The following is a 16,261-nucleotide window of genomic DNA, read 5'->3' as shown; positions in this document are numbered from 1 at the left end:
TTCAAGTGTCTGTACTGTGGGACTAATATTAATCTGGTGAAAAATTCCATAGGCCGCCAGCTCAAGGTCCTTAGAGGTGTTGACGCGCCCCAGCGACAGCGCGTTCACCTTGTTGCAGAGTTTGTGTATTACACACAGCAGCATGACGGACTACTGTCAAACTACTACAGACTGTGTCTGTGAAACATAGCACCTTCGTGATAGCATTGAGTGAAAAAAAACAATGGCGTGAATTCCAAATTTGTTACATTTCAGTGGTCCACCAAGCCACAGTAGCTATATTTTAAGAAATTGCAACAAAAATTTGGTAACTGTACAGTATTTTAATAGTTTGTCCTGTCCATATCCTCTACCTTTCTTTATCAACCTACGATCACTCATGACCATCTCCCATTGTCGCCACAACCGTCCACAACACCACACACCATCCCCCCCCCATGTGATCTCAACTTTACCGACACCCGCCATCATCATCGCCATCATCATTACCTCACCACCACCACCATCACCACCACCGTCACTTCCCACTGTCGCCTCTCAATGTCATCACAACCATCACTGCCTGCACCATTATCACCACCACCATTATGACTGAAACGTCCATCTCCACTACCACCGCCGCCACCACCAACTCCCCTACCACACCACCGACCGCCACGCACCTCTGCCCCACAGAGACCAAGATGAGCTGCGGAAGTCTGTCCCGGAGCTTCCGGACAGCAAGAACCTTCCGAGCAAGGCGATCACGGGCAGCAACCCCTTCCTGCCGATCATCCACGACCCCAACGCGGCGACGTACAAGCAGGGCGTCCTCGTGCGCAAGATCCACGCTGACGCGGACGGCCGCAGGAGTGAGCCCCTCACACGATAGCATTTAAAATAAAAACGACACAGACCCCCCCCCCCCCCCCCCCCCCCCCGCGTAGCCCGTAAGAGACCGTCGGAGCGAGTGCCGTTCACGAGCTGCACCGATGAAAGCCGGCAAGGCGCACCCCAGTGGCGATGTTTACACACCGCACCAGGTACTCGTTTAAGGCTGAGTCGACCTAGGGGAGGCCCAGGACCGGTTCAGATAATCGTCACTGGTGTTCATCGTGAGCGGGAATCGAACTCGGGTCGCCGGGTTCGTAGCACAAACCGCTACACTACCACCCCTCACCATTTACGATCATGTTTGCATAGACACACACGCGCACACACATGCGCACACATGCACAGATACACTCACGAGGGTTGCCGCGGTAGCGGGATACCGCAAGTGAATGTAAACGTGACCAACTGATTGCCTGCTCGTATGAGAATTGCAGTGGCGTGTTCATCTCCTGTTTACAGCCCTGAGGCAGTGGTGAAAACTCTGCATTCCTATGGACAATCATTGTTGTCTTCCTCACACATTGGTATGGATTTTATCGACGCCGGAGGAATGATGGGGCTGAGTGAACCCACAACTTGGATTTGAAACTTGCAACCTTCCGACTGCGATCCACTATGCCGATATCCGGTACGATGTAAAAAGCACAATCATCGTACGGGCCATTTTGCAGTTGTGATTGTCATCGCCAGTTACAATTCTTCAATATTTAATTTGCAGATATGACCGTGAAACACGCTTGGCGAGATTACCCGTGCGCCGCTTCGGTGCGGCCCTGGCAATTTTGTCGCGAAGCGCGATGTTTTCCCGTCAACATTTTTTAAAATTCTGTTTTGTGCCAGAGTGCCACTTTTCCTCTCCCGCGCTCCCCCCACCGAGTAAGCTGCGAAGAGCGTAGAGGCGCTCTTCGCAGCTTACTCGAGAGAAGGCGATGGTGGTGGAGAGATGGCGATGGTAGTGGAGAGATGGCGATGGTAGTGGAGCGATGGTAGTGGAGCGATGGCAATGGTAGTGGAGCGATGGCAATGGTAGTGGAGCGATGGCAATGGTAGTGGAGCGATGGCAATGGTAGTGGAGCGATGGCAATGGTAGTGGAGCGATGGTAGCGGGGCGATGGTAGCGGAGCGATGGCGATCGTAGTGGAGCGATGGTAGCGGAGCGATGGTAGCGGAGCGATGGCGATCGTAGCGGAGCAATGGTAGTGGAGCGATGGCGATTATAGCGGAGCGATGGTAGCGGAGCGATGGCGATCGTAGCGGAGCAATGGTAGTGGAGCGATGGCGATTATAGCGGAGCGATGGTAGTGGAGCGATGGCGATCGTAGCGGAGCGATGGCGATGGTAGCGGAGCGATGGTAGTGGAGCGATGGCGATCATAGCGGAGCGATGGTAGTGGAGCGATGGCGATGGTAGAGCGATGGCGATGGTAGCGGAGCGATGGCGATCGTAGTGGAGCGATGGCGATCGCGGGAGGAGACTGCTTCTAAATGTGACACCTCCAGAAGTCGGCGGCGATTGCTCCAGAGGGAGAGACTGGAGGGGAGTCCCAACAATGCAAAGCCACTAATGAGACAAAATGACGGGACCGTGCGTGCGCACCGGGAGGTAGAGCCGTGAAAACAGAACCTCTGGGGAAAGCTGCGAGTCACAAACACTTCTGCTTTCCGTTGCGCGGCAGCTGGGCGAGCAATCGCGGCTGCCGTTCGCTCGCGTCCGCTTAGCTGCAGGGCGCAGGTTCTTTTTTTTCCCAGTGTTTTTCTATTTTTAAAAAATATTTACATCGTCCACCTCCTTGTGGATTCTCACCTTTTCAGAGCATTAAATCCCTGCGAGATTTCAGAAGAGTACGCCGTTGAGATATTGATGCAGTGAGATGAGAGAAGTGTAGATATAAACCTCAGCAAGACGAGAGGATAAGAGATGCAGGCCAGATGGAGAGGAGTGAGATTATTTTGGCTTGTTAATTGAGATTTGATCTGTGATCTGACATTTTTTTACATGCCCCACAATTATTTTTTCTCACGAATTTGGCAGGGTTTGGTGCCTTCAGCTGATTGGTGGCGGGTGGACCCTAAGCTTTTGCTTGGTGCCCTTTTGCCTCTCGCTGCCTCGCTTGGAAATGTATCACCGGGAAGCAACGAGCGCACTTTACGATGCATCTCTTCTCCAATTTACAGGGACCCCCAACCACGTTAAGCCTCGGTGCCTGTGCTGTTTAGCCAGGTGAAGCAGCAGCAGCAGCGGAACTTGATGTAGTTTCAGCAGCCATTCTGTATCACGGCAAAGCACTTTGAAGCAAATTGGATTGCTTTTGTTGTTCAGATTTTAACTACGAGAAACTATTATCTTGCGTGCACCCGACCGCTTGGAGAGTCTGTTTGTCTATTCGATTTCCATGCCTAATGACCCTCTGCAATGGCTCTGATTATGCGGTGGAGTTGATGCCTTTGCCAATTTCACCGTCAGGAAATGGTAGCTATCATTTACATACATGTATTATACTACGTTGTGAGCTTCTTTCGCACCGTACGCAGCCAGCCGGATTTTTCCAGTTATTATTGCCTTTCAATGTTTCTCTATCTCTTTCAAGCTCCATCAGCGGTTTCATTGAGCGTGGAGAGATGGAAAAATAATATATAAGTCTGGGAGCAGATGCGGCCGATTAATTATCGCAACTGTCACATCTCTAAAGTTTAGGGTAATAGAGTACCCTATCTACAGATTAGCTAACGTTGGTTGATCAATATTAGCCAGAATTGCCCCATTTACACTCAGCTAGCCAGGATGAATTATAACCATGTGCTCTCCCCACTGTTATTTATGACAGGCAACGTGGGCTGCCCCAAGCACCGAGTCGGGGTGGCTCTGCCATAGGCCATTCCATCTTGCTGCCAATGCTGCAATTGACCTTGTTTTCTGTAGTCGAGTTGCTTTTGAGTCTGGCTTTGCGCAGCAATGGCATTTCCGCCGAACTTAAAATATTGTCGGCTAAAGCCCTTTCCCCCCCCCTTCTCCCCTTGTTGTTAGCGTAATATGTACAGCTATCCCAATAATGTTTCCTTAGGCCGGTGTTCCTAAGTGACAAGAAACACCGTGATAATTTTTGACGGTCATCGCTTGCGGTTGAAATTTCCGAGTGCCAGTGGACTCCATGTTGGTCATCTCTGTATCGTCCTGCCATCGGCCGCACCGTCGGAGTATACCCACTTTTGTAGGATCTCAGAAGTCAAAGCAGGTTGGAGTCTGGTTAGGACTTGGAGGGATACGGCCAAGGAATATTTCGGCTTAGCGTAGGCTTTGCCTCTTAAGTGTCTCAGCAGAAGGGAGTGCAGTGATGGCTGTTTTAATCTATCCGTGTGGAGCCTTGAGTGCTACCTCAAAATCATGGGTTTTCTCCCGTGATTCCTCCCGCATGCGAAACATCGTGAATTGTTATTCTCTTTTCAGTATATAATAGTCAAGTTATTTACCCCTGAGACTCACTGAGTCTCCAGATTATATTTCAAGAGGGCCCTTCTGAGGTTGGGTATATTTGCCCAAATGCTTTTAATGATTGGCTCAATGTGGGAGGAAATCGGATTGCCCGGAAACAATCTCCATACACATGAGGGGATGTCGTTTAACTCCTCCATCTCCTTGCCTCCTTGTAGTCCCATGCCTCCAATTTCTAGAAAGCCCGGATGATCATTCAGGTGCCAACCAGGCTAAAACTTGCTTCGCCTTCGAGTTCGGATGATATCGAGCACATTCAAAGGCAATTGGCCAAGCATCCAAATACAGGAACCTCCTGAAAAAGTCCTGTTACTCGCTGAGATTTTACTGGATAAATGACGGACACTCTGATTATTACTCTTTGGTTCTTTCGGTAAAGTCACGTAGGTATACAATAAAATAAATCGCGACGTTTCGATTGCAACACAAACAATCGTCATCAGGTGGGAAATCCACAGAAAGAAAAAAATGTTTTGCTGATTATTATTGTTGTTGCTGCAGTACAATGTCGCATATCCGACTGAGATATAGGCAGACATGTGAAAAGTTGGATGTGATTATATATAGCATATGGTTGTGTTACTGCACTGGGTGTGGGTTGTTCATTTGTCAGGGCGGATAGTCGACGCTGTGCCGTATTTCCGTTGTCACCGGAACACTTTATGTTTTGTTGCCAGTTTCTGCTGGGGCATCGCCCAATGGAGGAGATGCAGGGGAGAACGTTTTTCTTCGGGGCTTTTCTACCGACGAAGGCCGTGCCTCTCTCCTGACGTTTGTGTTGCGTGTGCGTGCCGTTCCAGCGCCGCTTGGCAAGCGAGGGTGGAAATCTTTCCACGCGGTGCTCAAGGGGATGATCCTCTATTTGCAGAAGGTTTGTGACATCCTTTGCGCAGTCACCACCATCGCCACCTAATTTCACACGTAGGCTTTTCGCAACCAGCATTACGATTCGCAGTTAATTTCTCTTGGGGTAGATCGCGTAGGTATTATGTCAATCGGAGCCATAATCCTCTCCCAACACCCAGCCAAAGCCCAACAAATCATGTGGGAAGCCGTGCCGATTGATTTTTGTTTTTCAGCGAACCGGTCACTTTGAAAAGCGAGCAACGTATTGTACGACGTTTTGCTGGAGATGAAATCCATCATCATCAGGTATTGTTAGTAAAAGCTCACATCTCTAGTGAATGCGCTTCCCGACATAGATGCTTAACCCTTACCCATTCAGATGACGTACACGTACCTCATCGGACGGCGTTGGAAGAATAACTAAAGTAAAATTACTTTGTCGGGACATCTTCAGTTCAGAAGACTTACCGAGGCTCCCACAAGGCCATGCGGGAAGGTGTGTGGCACAGTTTGGCGCCAGCTATTATAGAGTGGCGGTCGTGTCGCTACTGTTCTCTGCAGTGAGTACAATGTCTTCAAAAATAGCTGCGATACGCCTCTCTAAATAAAATTAGAGCAAGCCACTCGCGCGTTCCGGGATTCAGCGGTGAACGGGACCCCCATTCTGCTACTTGGAGACGTCTCAGAAACGAGAAAGGGTTAATTAGGTGCCATCATCAAAATCATAATCGCGACCGTGGCAGTCACTTCCTGCCACCACGTCCACCGTCGTCATCACTAAGGCTCCCAATGATTCAGCTTCTATCGGGCGGCGTGATGAATTGTCGCGATCGAGGGCCGCGATTTTATTCGGGAACAGATTCTTATTTTCAAACCACGGCGAACGTTGCGGCGTCAAGAGGCTGGACGTGTCGCGTGAAAAAAAATCATCTTGACAGTTCACAGATGAGAGAAATGGTGGATTCTCACGCGCGCAATTCTCGATCCACGCATCTTGCACTTAGGAATCAATGTTAATCGATGCATCATCATTACACTCCTGGTTATCACCATCATCATCAATGCGAGGTGGCTAATAGCAGTACAGGAAGTACGTTGCTGGCTCCTTTAATTCGTGGGTTCGTCTATCATTGTCTCTCTCACACACGCAAACATTCATCCGAAATTGAGCAAACTTCCCACAGTTCGACCTGCCTGAAAATAGTTGTGGTGCTCGACCCTGTGGATACCCTTCATGGGCAGCTCAAACACATAACTCCAGTTGTTAGGGATGTGATGATATACCCTGCAATTCAATGAATCGTCAAGATTTAGGGTTTATGATAAAAAAAATGTTTTACATCGTGGTGGATGTAGCGGCCTCTAGTGGCTGGAGTGGTCACGTGAACCTCGTCACGTAAATTGTACGCGAGTTAAAGACCATCGATTCGACGCATGCGTCGTGAGCTTAAGAATTGATGCATTGTTTATCCATTAAATTATCATCATGGCCACCGTTGTGTTTTATTTTACAACATGAAGACATCTGTCCATACTGTGACCAGCATCAACAGCAACTCTGCGTCATAAATAATGTACGACCAACTACGGTAATCCGCTTTTATCAACGTCATTGTTATTATGGCCACATCAGCCGTGACAAGTCACATGATTGGTGTGCTTGGCAGCATTCCAACAAGGCTCATGCCCGAAGCTATAATTTGGTTGATTGTGGCCTGAGTGTGTATTAACCCTGTGATGGTGCTCATACAAACAAAAAAACACAGCATGAATCCAATCGCTGCTGCTAAACCATCACCTTCAAACAAAAATGGAAAAAAATGGGGTCATACGTTTTCTGTAATTGCGTGAACAAAGCACGGTAATAACAAAGCACGGTCCTGCATTGGGATGTTTGGCTGGTTCTCATTTTAAACGAGTGCCTTGCATGTGGGGGGAAGCTGGAGAACACTCAACCATTCGAGAGATAACACTGAACACGTCGGCACAGATGGGTTCGTGAACTCAATTGCTGTCTAATAGCCGTCATGTAGCAGCAGGGAGTTCCACGGATCTCTGTGTGACCCACCAACTCTTACCGCCAAAGTCCCGGGTCGCAGCTGCTACCTGGTGTTAGAGCGTGTCACGTGATGCTGTCTAATAGCAGTCATGTAGCACCAGGGATTTTCACAGATCTCTGTGTGACCCACCAACTCTTACCGCCAAAGTCCCGGGTCGCAGCTGCTACCTGGTGTTAGAGCGTGTCACGTGATGCAGCTGAGAGTTCTCCCCTCAAGCACAGTGAACGCGTGATATCTACACAATGCGCCAAAATAAATAGACCGCTTGAAACCGTCTATTTACTGATTCTAAACAACTATTTATACAAGCTGTAGTAATAATAATAAGGTAGGATAACGTTTCAGTGACTCAGCAGTAAATGATGAGGCTGGTAAAAAAAAAATTTTTTTAACTATATTTAATATTGGCTGCCTTTGCTCGTTGCCTGTGTGGCAGTTAGTGCAACGCAGAGATTACAACGAACAAGCAGTCGGCCTGTCCCACTCAAATACCCCCAACTTCACAGCAGTCTGTGGTGCATTGTTACGGCCATGAAAAATTATCTGCCGTGTCTCGCACAGATCCAAGTGTAGGCCATCCTCCCCGCACCAAAAACCACTCGGTAGATGAAGATGTTGGAACTACCACAGCTGCCAGCTATCCGTATATAGACAGTACCCATATATATAATGCCCTTGAAACCAGGCATGGTGGCACGTGCCGGTTAATATCCACCGCTCTGATGGTGGGGTTTGTTGGATGAAGCAAAGATGTAGTCACGGTATGCGTAGGAATACCCGCTCGCTGGACAATCGATAACATGAGGACAAAAGTCAATTTCTTTGTACGTAAAAAAAATACATATTTTAGTCTCATCAGCCTGCATGCCTTCCGATGGAATTAAAAAAGTATGCAAAGAGCAGGATCATGGGACCTCCCTTGCCAGTATCAGAATATAAGAATACGTTTTACCCTTTCTGCCAATAAAACAGGTGTTTAGATGGTTAAACACCAAACAGAAACCTTTTTCAAGGAATCGGACATAATATCGTAACACCTGTTTTTTTATTGCCAGAAAGGGTAAAACGTATTAGCATATACAAAGCGAAGGAATGTGTTCTGTTTTATATGTTACCCATGATTCCCTGTGTAATAAAAGGACTCGAACACTTCCTTCTGTCTTCGTGTCTTTTATTGGGTTCTCGTCTTCACCCACACGGCACTCTGTTATAACTCTGTATTTGTAGCCCCCGGCTATTCACTGCTATTATAGCTTCTTCTTCACTCTGACTCTCTGCTTCATCTACTGTAACCTCCTCCTTGCAGACTCGCTGCTACCTCTATGCAGACTCCCGCTGCTACCCCTATGTGCAGACCCTCTGGCTGCTACCGTATGCAGACCCGCTGCTGACTCTGTATGCAGCCCCGCTGCTGACTCTCTGTGCAGCCCCGCTGCTGACTGCAGCCTCCTCGCTGCTTCGGGTCGGTCACCGCTGGCCAACGGTGCCGATCCTCGCTCCCCCGTGTTCGTGGCGATCTCGCCACCCTCCGCTTCGCCCTTCGTGGCCTCTCTCTGTTCCTGGTTCCCCGTCACTCCCCGTCCTCTTCCGGTTCCCCTCCTTCTATAGCCTAACCCCTCACCCCCCCCACGTGACCTAACTCCTCCCCTCCTGACGTCACCTCCGGAGGGCCGTTTACGCCCGCATTACATCACCCTCCCCCATAAAGAAAATCCAGCCGACCTCGGCTGAATTGCAACCTGACAAGAAATGCGGGTGTAAAGGGCCAACACGTAAAAAGACACGAAGCATGCAACAACAATATAACCAGAACACAACACAATACAATTTCAACGAAACGTGAGGGATTTCGAGCGAGTACGGGCAGCCGGGCCGTCCCGGACGGTCGGCAGACCACCCGCCGAGCGGGAACGTGGAAGGGTTTTAGGGGCGACGGGCGCAAGTTCTTCCGTCGCCATTGGAGGCCCGCCACTGTCCCGCTCGCGTCCAGAGACATCCCGTACTCGCGTCCGCGGAGGGATAGGAAGAGCTGCAGGTCCCGTGGGTTCTGCGGCTCCAGTCGACGTCCCACGAGCGGAACGTCCTCCTCCCTGCGCTGTCACGGCCGGCTTGTCTGTGAAGGGTACGACAGGCGCTCTCGCAAGGTCAGCAGACACAGGCAAGGGCGAGTCGGCAGCAACAGACCCCGGCAAGGCAACTTCGGGAGATGACGCATCCGGCCGCGTGGCAATGTATGGCTTCAACCGGGATGTATGCACGAACCAGCGTCGTGAACCAACCTGAACACGCGCCGACTGTGGGTTGGGAACCTCAATGAGGCGGACCGGACCCTGCCAAGGTCTATGTAATTTAGGAGAGGTACCTGGCCGCACCTGTGGGCAATGAAGCCAGGCCAGGTCCCCCTTTTTCCAGGGGCACTCCCCCTTTGATCGTCGGGCACACCGCTCATTCCTGGCCTGAGCCTTGGCAGTAGCCATGCGGGCACTTTCCCTCGCCTCAGCGACACGCCGAACGTTGTCCTTAATATACTCAGGAAGAGGCTTAACAGGCCCCCTCGCGCCGGTTCCCAACTGTTCATTAATCGGCGGCACATTCTCACGGCCGTACATAAGGAAGAACGGCGAGTATCCAGTAGCCGCGTGCGGCGTCATGCGATACGCCGAAAGCACCCCAGGGATATGCAAATCCCAATCAGATTGATTTTCCCCGACTGTATGGCACAGCATGGCGGACAGAGTCCGATTCAACCGTTCCACCATACCATCCGTTTGCGGGTGGTAGGGGGACGTCCGTATCTTTTTAGTTCCAAGAGCCGCACACACCTCCCCCAACAATTTGGACGAAAAGTTACGTCCTTGATCCGTAAGGAGCCTCTCCGGCGCCCCTTTGTCCATTACATACCCAAATAGAAAGGCGTCAGTGATAGACGCCGCTGACTGGTCAGGCAAAGGCCAGGCCATCGGCCAGCGAGAGAGGTACTCAACCCCCACCAGTAAATACTTATTTCCCTTAGCGGATGGCGGTAAGGGTCTCAAAATATCTAACGCCACCAGCTCATTAACCCGAGATACTTTAATCGATTGTATCGGCGGAACATATGGATGTTTAGGTGGTTTACGGCGGGCGCAATCGGGACACGCGCGAACGTGACCGACGACATCCGTCGTCATGCCGTGCCAATAATAGTCTCGTTGCAGCGTCAATAGGGTTTTCTGCACCCCCAGGTGTAAAAGTGTGTCACAGTGCAAAGATCTAATCAACTCATACCGCAATGACGCAGGCACAACGAGACGCCAGTGTTCCTGTATCCCTTCCCTCCACATCAGTAACCCATCTCGGAGAGCAGTTTCCGAAATACCACCCACACCGAATTCCTTACCCGCCTTCTCCGTTCGTTTTCGTAACGACACCAAAGATTCGTCCAACATTTGCTCCCGAATCCACACAGACCTTGGAAGACGCAAAATCCCGTCAGCCGGTCCCCCATCAACCGGTCCCGGTGTAAGCGGAGTTTCGAGAACATCCACTGCCAGCGCGACAGGCTGAGGGGGGGGCTGAGTCGGTCCACACCTATGCGTCCCCGACGCACACGCACAAGGGGATCGTTGCGGCAACCTGGACAGTGCGTCCGCGTTAGCGTGACGCACACCCTTCCGATGGTGAATTTGGAAGGAGAATTCTTGCAACGTGTCCAGCCATCTCGCCAATTGTCCGGATGGCTGGTCCATCTTAAGAGCGTACTGCAAGGCCGCATGGTCCGTGCGGACAATAAACGACCGACCGTACAGATACGGTCGAAATTGTCGGAGAAAAAACACAATAGCCAAAAGTTCCCTGCGAGTGACGCAGTAACGGGTTTCCGCGGGAGATAAAACCCGACTCCCATACGCCACCACACGCTCAACACCACCTTTTGACTGGGACAACACCGCCCCAATACCAGTGTCACTCGCATCAGTATCCAGAATGAAGGGATGTTCAAAATCCGGATAGTCCAACGTCGGCGCAGTAGCCAGTAAATCGCGCAGGCCCCGAAACGCCGCCTCCTCCGGCGGTCCCCACACAAATTTATGCCCCTTCCCAGTAAGGAGATGCAAAGGCCTGGCGATAGTAGCGAAATTCGGAACAAACCTCCGATAATATGAGGCGAACCCCAAAAACCGACGCACATCACCCACCGTGGCCGGGGTTGCCCAATCCCGGACACAAGCAGTTTTCTCAGGATCCGTGGCCACCCCGTCCGCACTAACAATATGTCCCAAGTATCGAACGGAGCGTTGCAGTAAATGACATTTCTTAGGCTTGAATTTCAAATTAGCAGAACGCATTCTGGCGAATACAGCCTCCAACCGCAGTAAATGCTCATCAAATGTGCGGCTGAAGACTATAATATCATCTAAATAAATGAGACATGTCTCCCACTGCAACCCCGTCAATACCAACTCCATCAACCTCTGAAAAGTGGCAGGGGCAGCATTCAACCCCATCGGAAGACAGTTAAATTGGAATAACCCCTGCGGCGTACGGAAAGCTGTCTTTTCACGCGAGGGCTCGTCAAGGGGGAGCTGCCAGAAGCCCGAAGAGAGATCTAGCGTTGAAAAAAACTTAGCCCCTGACAAGGCGTCGAGAGAATCGTCCATACGCGGCAGGGGATACGCATCTGCCACCGACACTTTATTCAACTTCCGAAAATCCACACAAAATCGCAATTTACCATCCTTCTTTTTAACCAACACAACAGGCGCGCCCCATGGGCTATTAGACGGAGATATAATATCCGCTTTCAACATGTCTTCCACTGCCCCTCGAACATGCTCACGCTCAGCCGGACTCATCCGACGCGAGTTCAAACGGATAGGGGCAGCGTCCCCCGTGTCGATATGATGAGAGAGAAGCGAGGTGCGTCCCAAGTCCAAATCGTCCGAGCTAAACACATCGGAATAGCTCGATAATAATTTATGAATCGCACAACGCTGCTCGGTGGAAAGGGCCGAATTTTCCCCACATAATTCGGCGATCCAACGATCATCAACCCCTCCATCGTGTGAAACACCACCCACAAGCCCCCCGTCCGGCAGGTCACTCTGAGCCGTAAACGCCGTAGTGGCATGTGCCACAACGGTACCAGCCGGCACACACACGCTTTCAGCACTCGCATTTAACACCTGCAAAAACGGGCGCTGATCTGGACGGACAATAGTTTGCGCCCCTACCAGCTCCAAGCCGCCCGTAACCGCGGCGGACGGCGACAGCAAAATCCCAAAAGCACCCTGCCGACCCGGAACCGGCTTCCGGTATCGTAAGGGAATGAGCATCTGAGAGCCAGGTGGAATATCAACCGAAACTTCCGATAGCGCCTGCACCTGGGCGACAGGAGCCGGTCGCCCCCAGGCGGACTGTAAAAATTCCAATTTCCGGCCCCCCGGTAGTTCTATGCAATTTTCATTGATTCTAATTAGAATGGGCATCTTAGCCAAAAAATCCGTACCCAACAGGCAGGGAACCGCCAGGGACCTCGAAATCAACACAACGCCCGAGGCCGAGACACCCCCGATAGAAATGTTAGCGTCCACCTGTCCCACGATGCCCATACTACCCCCGTTCGCAGCGATGCAGGAAGCGTAAGCCGGCCTCACGGCCCCCGGTGGGATGTTCAAAAGATGGAATATCACATCCGAAATAATGGTCGCGGACGCACCGGAATCCACCAAAATACGTACGTCCACCCCTTGGATGGACCCAGGTACAGTGGACGAACCGGTAGCGGCCGCGACAACCCGCCGAGCCAGCTTACGCCACTGCGTTATCGAGCGACAAGGCTCAGATACTGGCCTCCCGTATTTTACAACATCCGCGTCGCATAACAACGGCGATGAGTGAGGTGTCAGGCCTTGCCGGGTGTCTGGTGCGCACCGACTTGCCTGTGCCGGAGGGTCTTTCTTTGGGGCGTCCGCTGTCGAGGCCTCCTGCTGGGGCGGCCCCGGAACCCGGGCCCAGCAGTCTCTGGCATAGTGGCCCCGACGGCCGCAGCGGAAGCAGTCGACGTCGGGGCGGCGCGCAGCGGGCACCCCGTCCCGACGCGGCCGCGCCGGCGGCGGAGCCCGCGGCCCTGGCCCGCTTCGAGCCGGCCACGGAGTGGAGGCGGCCGACAACTCCTTTGGGCCGGTCGCATCCGGCACGTACACAGCCTTCGTAGGGTCCCACCCTACGGCCCCCCCATCGACGACAGGACCGCCCGTCCACGCCGTCACCTGTTTCCAGCGGCGGAGATTGAACTGAGCGTCCAAACACTTGGCCGCGGTCCGGGACGTGAGTTTTTCGTGACCGCACGCCGGCATAGGAATGCCGAGATCTCGGGACAACTCCAACATCTTCCCCAAGATGAGTGGTTCCAGCAGGTCAGGCTCCGTCTCCGGGTAAGCGGCCATAGCGAGTTCCAACACGGCGCCCCTGTACGCTACAGGTGACTCCTCAGGTGCGCGTTGCCGCTGCACGAATCGGCGATGGGCGTCATCCGGTGGCTCGTACGCGTCCGCCATTTCCTCGAACACCCCTCGCAGAGTTTTCTTCTTCGCAGCTTTTATAGAGCGAAAAAAACGAACGGACTCATCATCAAGAAGAGTCGGGAGCACCTCCAGTGCCTCAGCATCTGTCCACCTTGCCGTACGTACCGCCGCCAAAAATCTGCAGGCGAACGCACTCCAATCGCCCCCGATGGAGAACTCTTTGACGGTTGTAAGGTGACGACTGCGACTCCTTGGCTTGCTTCCGTCCGTCGCTGACTCTTCCGGCGGTAAGTTCAGCAAGGCGTCGCAACGCTGTGTCGTCAAAATGGCGGACGATCCTCGCGGCGGCCCCAAAATGGCGGCTTCCCGCCTTCCGTGGTGCGCCACGCCCAAGATGGCGTCTTCACGCCGCGTGGCCGATGGCGGCGCCATCGAGGACGACCCGGGCTCCTGCCGATCACCCCCATCACCTTCCAACGCCGCCTTTGGCGTGACAAGGTCACACAACTCTGTGATGACGGTTTTTAGGGTTGCCAGTTGCTCCGCCATCCGGGTCCATCTTAAATCTTCGTCCTTCAACGCAGATGGGTCGGACGAAGGGGCCACCTCCTCGACGCCCGGGCCCCCACGGATCTCTCCCTCCGCCGAAGTGAAGCCGACCGCAGGAGGAAGATCGTCGTCGTCCGAAGATGAAGCCGACGCCGGGGATGGAATATTCTTTTTCCTCAGTTGTTTCGCCATGCCGTTTCACTTCTGACTCCAGTGTAATAAAAGGACTCGGACACTTCCTTCTGTCTTCGTGTCTTTTATTGGGTTCTCGTCTTCACCCACACGGCACTCTGTTATAACTCTGTATTTGTAGCCCCCGGCTATTCACTGCTATTATAGCTTCTTCTTCCCTCTGACTCTCTGCTTCATCTACTGTAACCTCCTCCTTGCAGACTCGCTGCTACCTCTATGCAGACTCCCGCTGCTACCCCTATGTGCAGACCCTCTGGCTGCTACCGTATGCAGACCCGCTGCTGACTCTGTATGCAGCCCCGCTGCTGACTCTCTGTGCAGCCCCGCTGCTGACTGCAGCCTCCTCGCTGCTTCGGGTCGGTCACCGCTGGCCAACGGTGCCGATCCTCGCTCCCCCGTGTTCGTGGCGATCTCGCCACCCTCCGCTTCGCCCTTCGTGGCCTCTCTCTGTTCCTGGTTCCCCGTCACTCCCCGTCCTCTTCCGGTTCCCCTCCTTCTATAGCCTAACCCCTCACCCCCCCCCACGTGACCTAACTCCTCCCCTCCTGACGTCACCTCCGGAGGGCCGTTTACGCCCGCATTACACCTGCAAGGACGTAATTAATATTTACAGGTTTTTTTTTCTGGGCAGAAAGTAGGTTTCTTCATCGGGAATATCAGGACATTTTACTCACCAGAGGGGGGGGGGGGCATTCGATCTACTCATCAGGGGAGGAAACCACATAAATTGGCATCGACAATTTCCCTTACTCTGTGGTCTGTGTCAGTAGGCGGATGGGGGGGGGCATGTGGGGGGGTACTTGCAATGTATAATCCCATTTCAGAAATTTGTTACCATGACGTCAGCACGTAATGGCCTACTCATGGGAAAAAGGTCACGTTACGCTGAACATCCGCTGTGGAGCAGACGGCACGTAGCGTTATATCTTTTGAAAACGGTTTTTACACTGGCAGTCTTACTCGGGGTGGCCGCCGGAATTGAACCACGAACTTCTGCAACAATCGGCGAGCGCGCTACCACGTGGCCACGTCTTAATGGCAAGCTGCACGTCGCAGTTAAAGCGTTGTCCACCTCGACCACTCGGATGTATTCCTGATGTACCTCTTTCCTGCGACGCCAAACAGCACCGCCCGATTACTATTTCTACTTTTTATTTTATTTTACCAGGTTAGGCTCAAAAAGGCAACTTGGAAATAGCATAAAACAACACCGTGTGAAGCTCTCCCAGCTGGGCAATATACGTTTAGTAATGCATTGATTAATAATTTCATTTTGACTATTAAGCTGAGCTTGATTAAAAATCAGAATAGGTTTTGCCCTTTCTGGCAATAAAGCAGGTGTTAAGATGTTCAAACACTAAACATACACATTTTTCTACATTAACCACACGAACTTGTGGTGAACATGCAAACAAACATGTTCTGATCATCTTTACGAAAGTTATCGTGGCCTCTTCTGTTGCGGGGAGACGGCACAGACAGACGTAGCTAACACATTAACGCTTGCAACTTTAATTGTAAAGTGCGAACAAAAAATCATCACCTTCTGCATTGTGACCCTGAATCGTGGTGGTGTTTGGGGAACGGCAGTATTCGAAGTTTCAAGTTGATTTTGCTTATCCAGGTGAGAGAACTCACGAGACCACGGTGAGTGACCTGGGGCATCAATCTACCGGTGAAGGGGGTGGGTGGTGGGGCGTCGATGATTGCTGCTGTTCTGTAATAATCCCAACTTAAGTTAAGTTG

General features: G+C 51.9%; 1 protein-coding gene across 5 annotated transcripts in view; it reads left to right on the top strand.

The window, feature by feature from the left end:
- The window catches only part of LOC133354340 (PH and SEC7 domain-containing protein 2-like), a 127,332-nt gene that overhangs the window by 97,633 nt on the left and 13,438 nt on the right, over positions 1-16,261 (top strand). For all 5 annotated transcript variants that reach the window (XM_061571099.1, XM_061571103.1, XM_061571102.1 and 2 more), the window contains 2 exons: positions 676-851; positions 5,163-5,233. In XM_061571099.1, the coding sequence (XP_061427083.1) occupies positions 676-851; positions 5,163-5,233 (247 nt within the window). The remainder of the gene's footprint in view (positions 1-675; positions 852-5,162; positions 5,234-16,261) is intronic.

The sequence above is a fragment of the Lethenteron reissneri genome, chromosome 47 (genome assembly GCF_015708825.2).
Source record: "Lethenteron reissneri isolate LAM-NWPU_2019-01 chromosome 47, ASM1570882v1, whole genome shotgun sequence".
Taxonomy (NCBI): domain Eukaryota; kingdom Metazoa; phylum Chordata; class Hyperoartia; order Petromyzontiformes; family Petromyzontidae; genus Lethenteron; species Lethenteron reissneri.
Note: the sequence above shows the minus strand (reverse complement) of the source record. Positions and strands in the feature narration are given on the sequence as shown.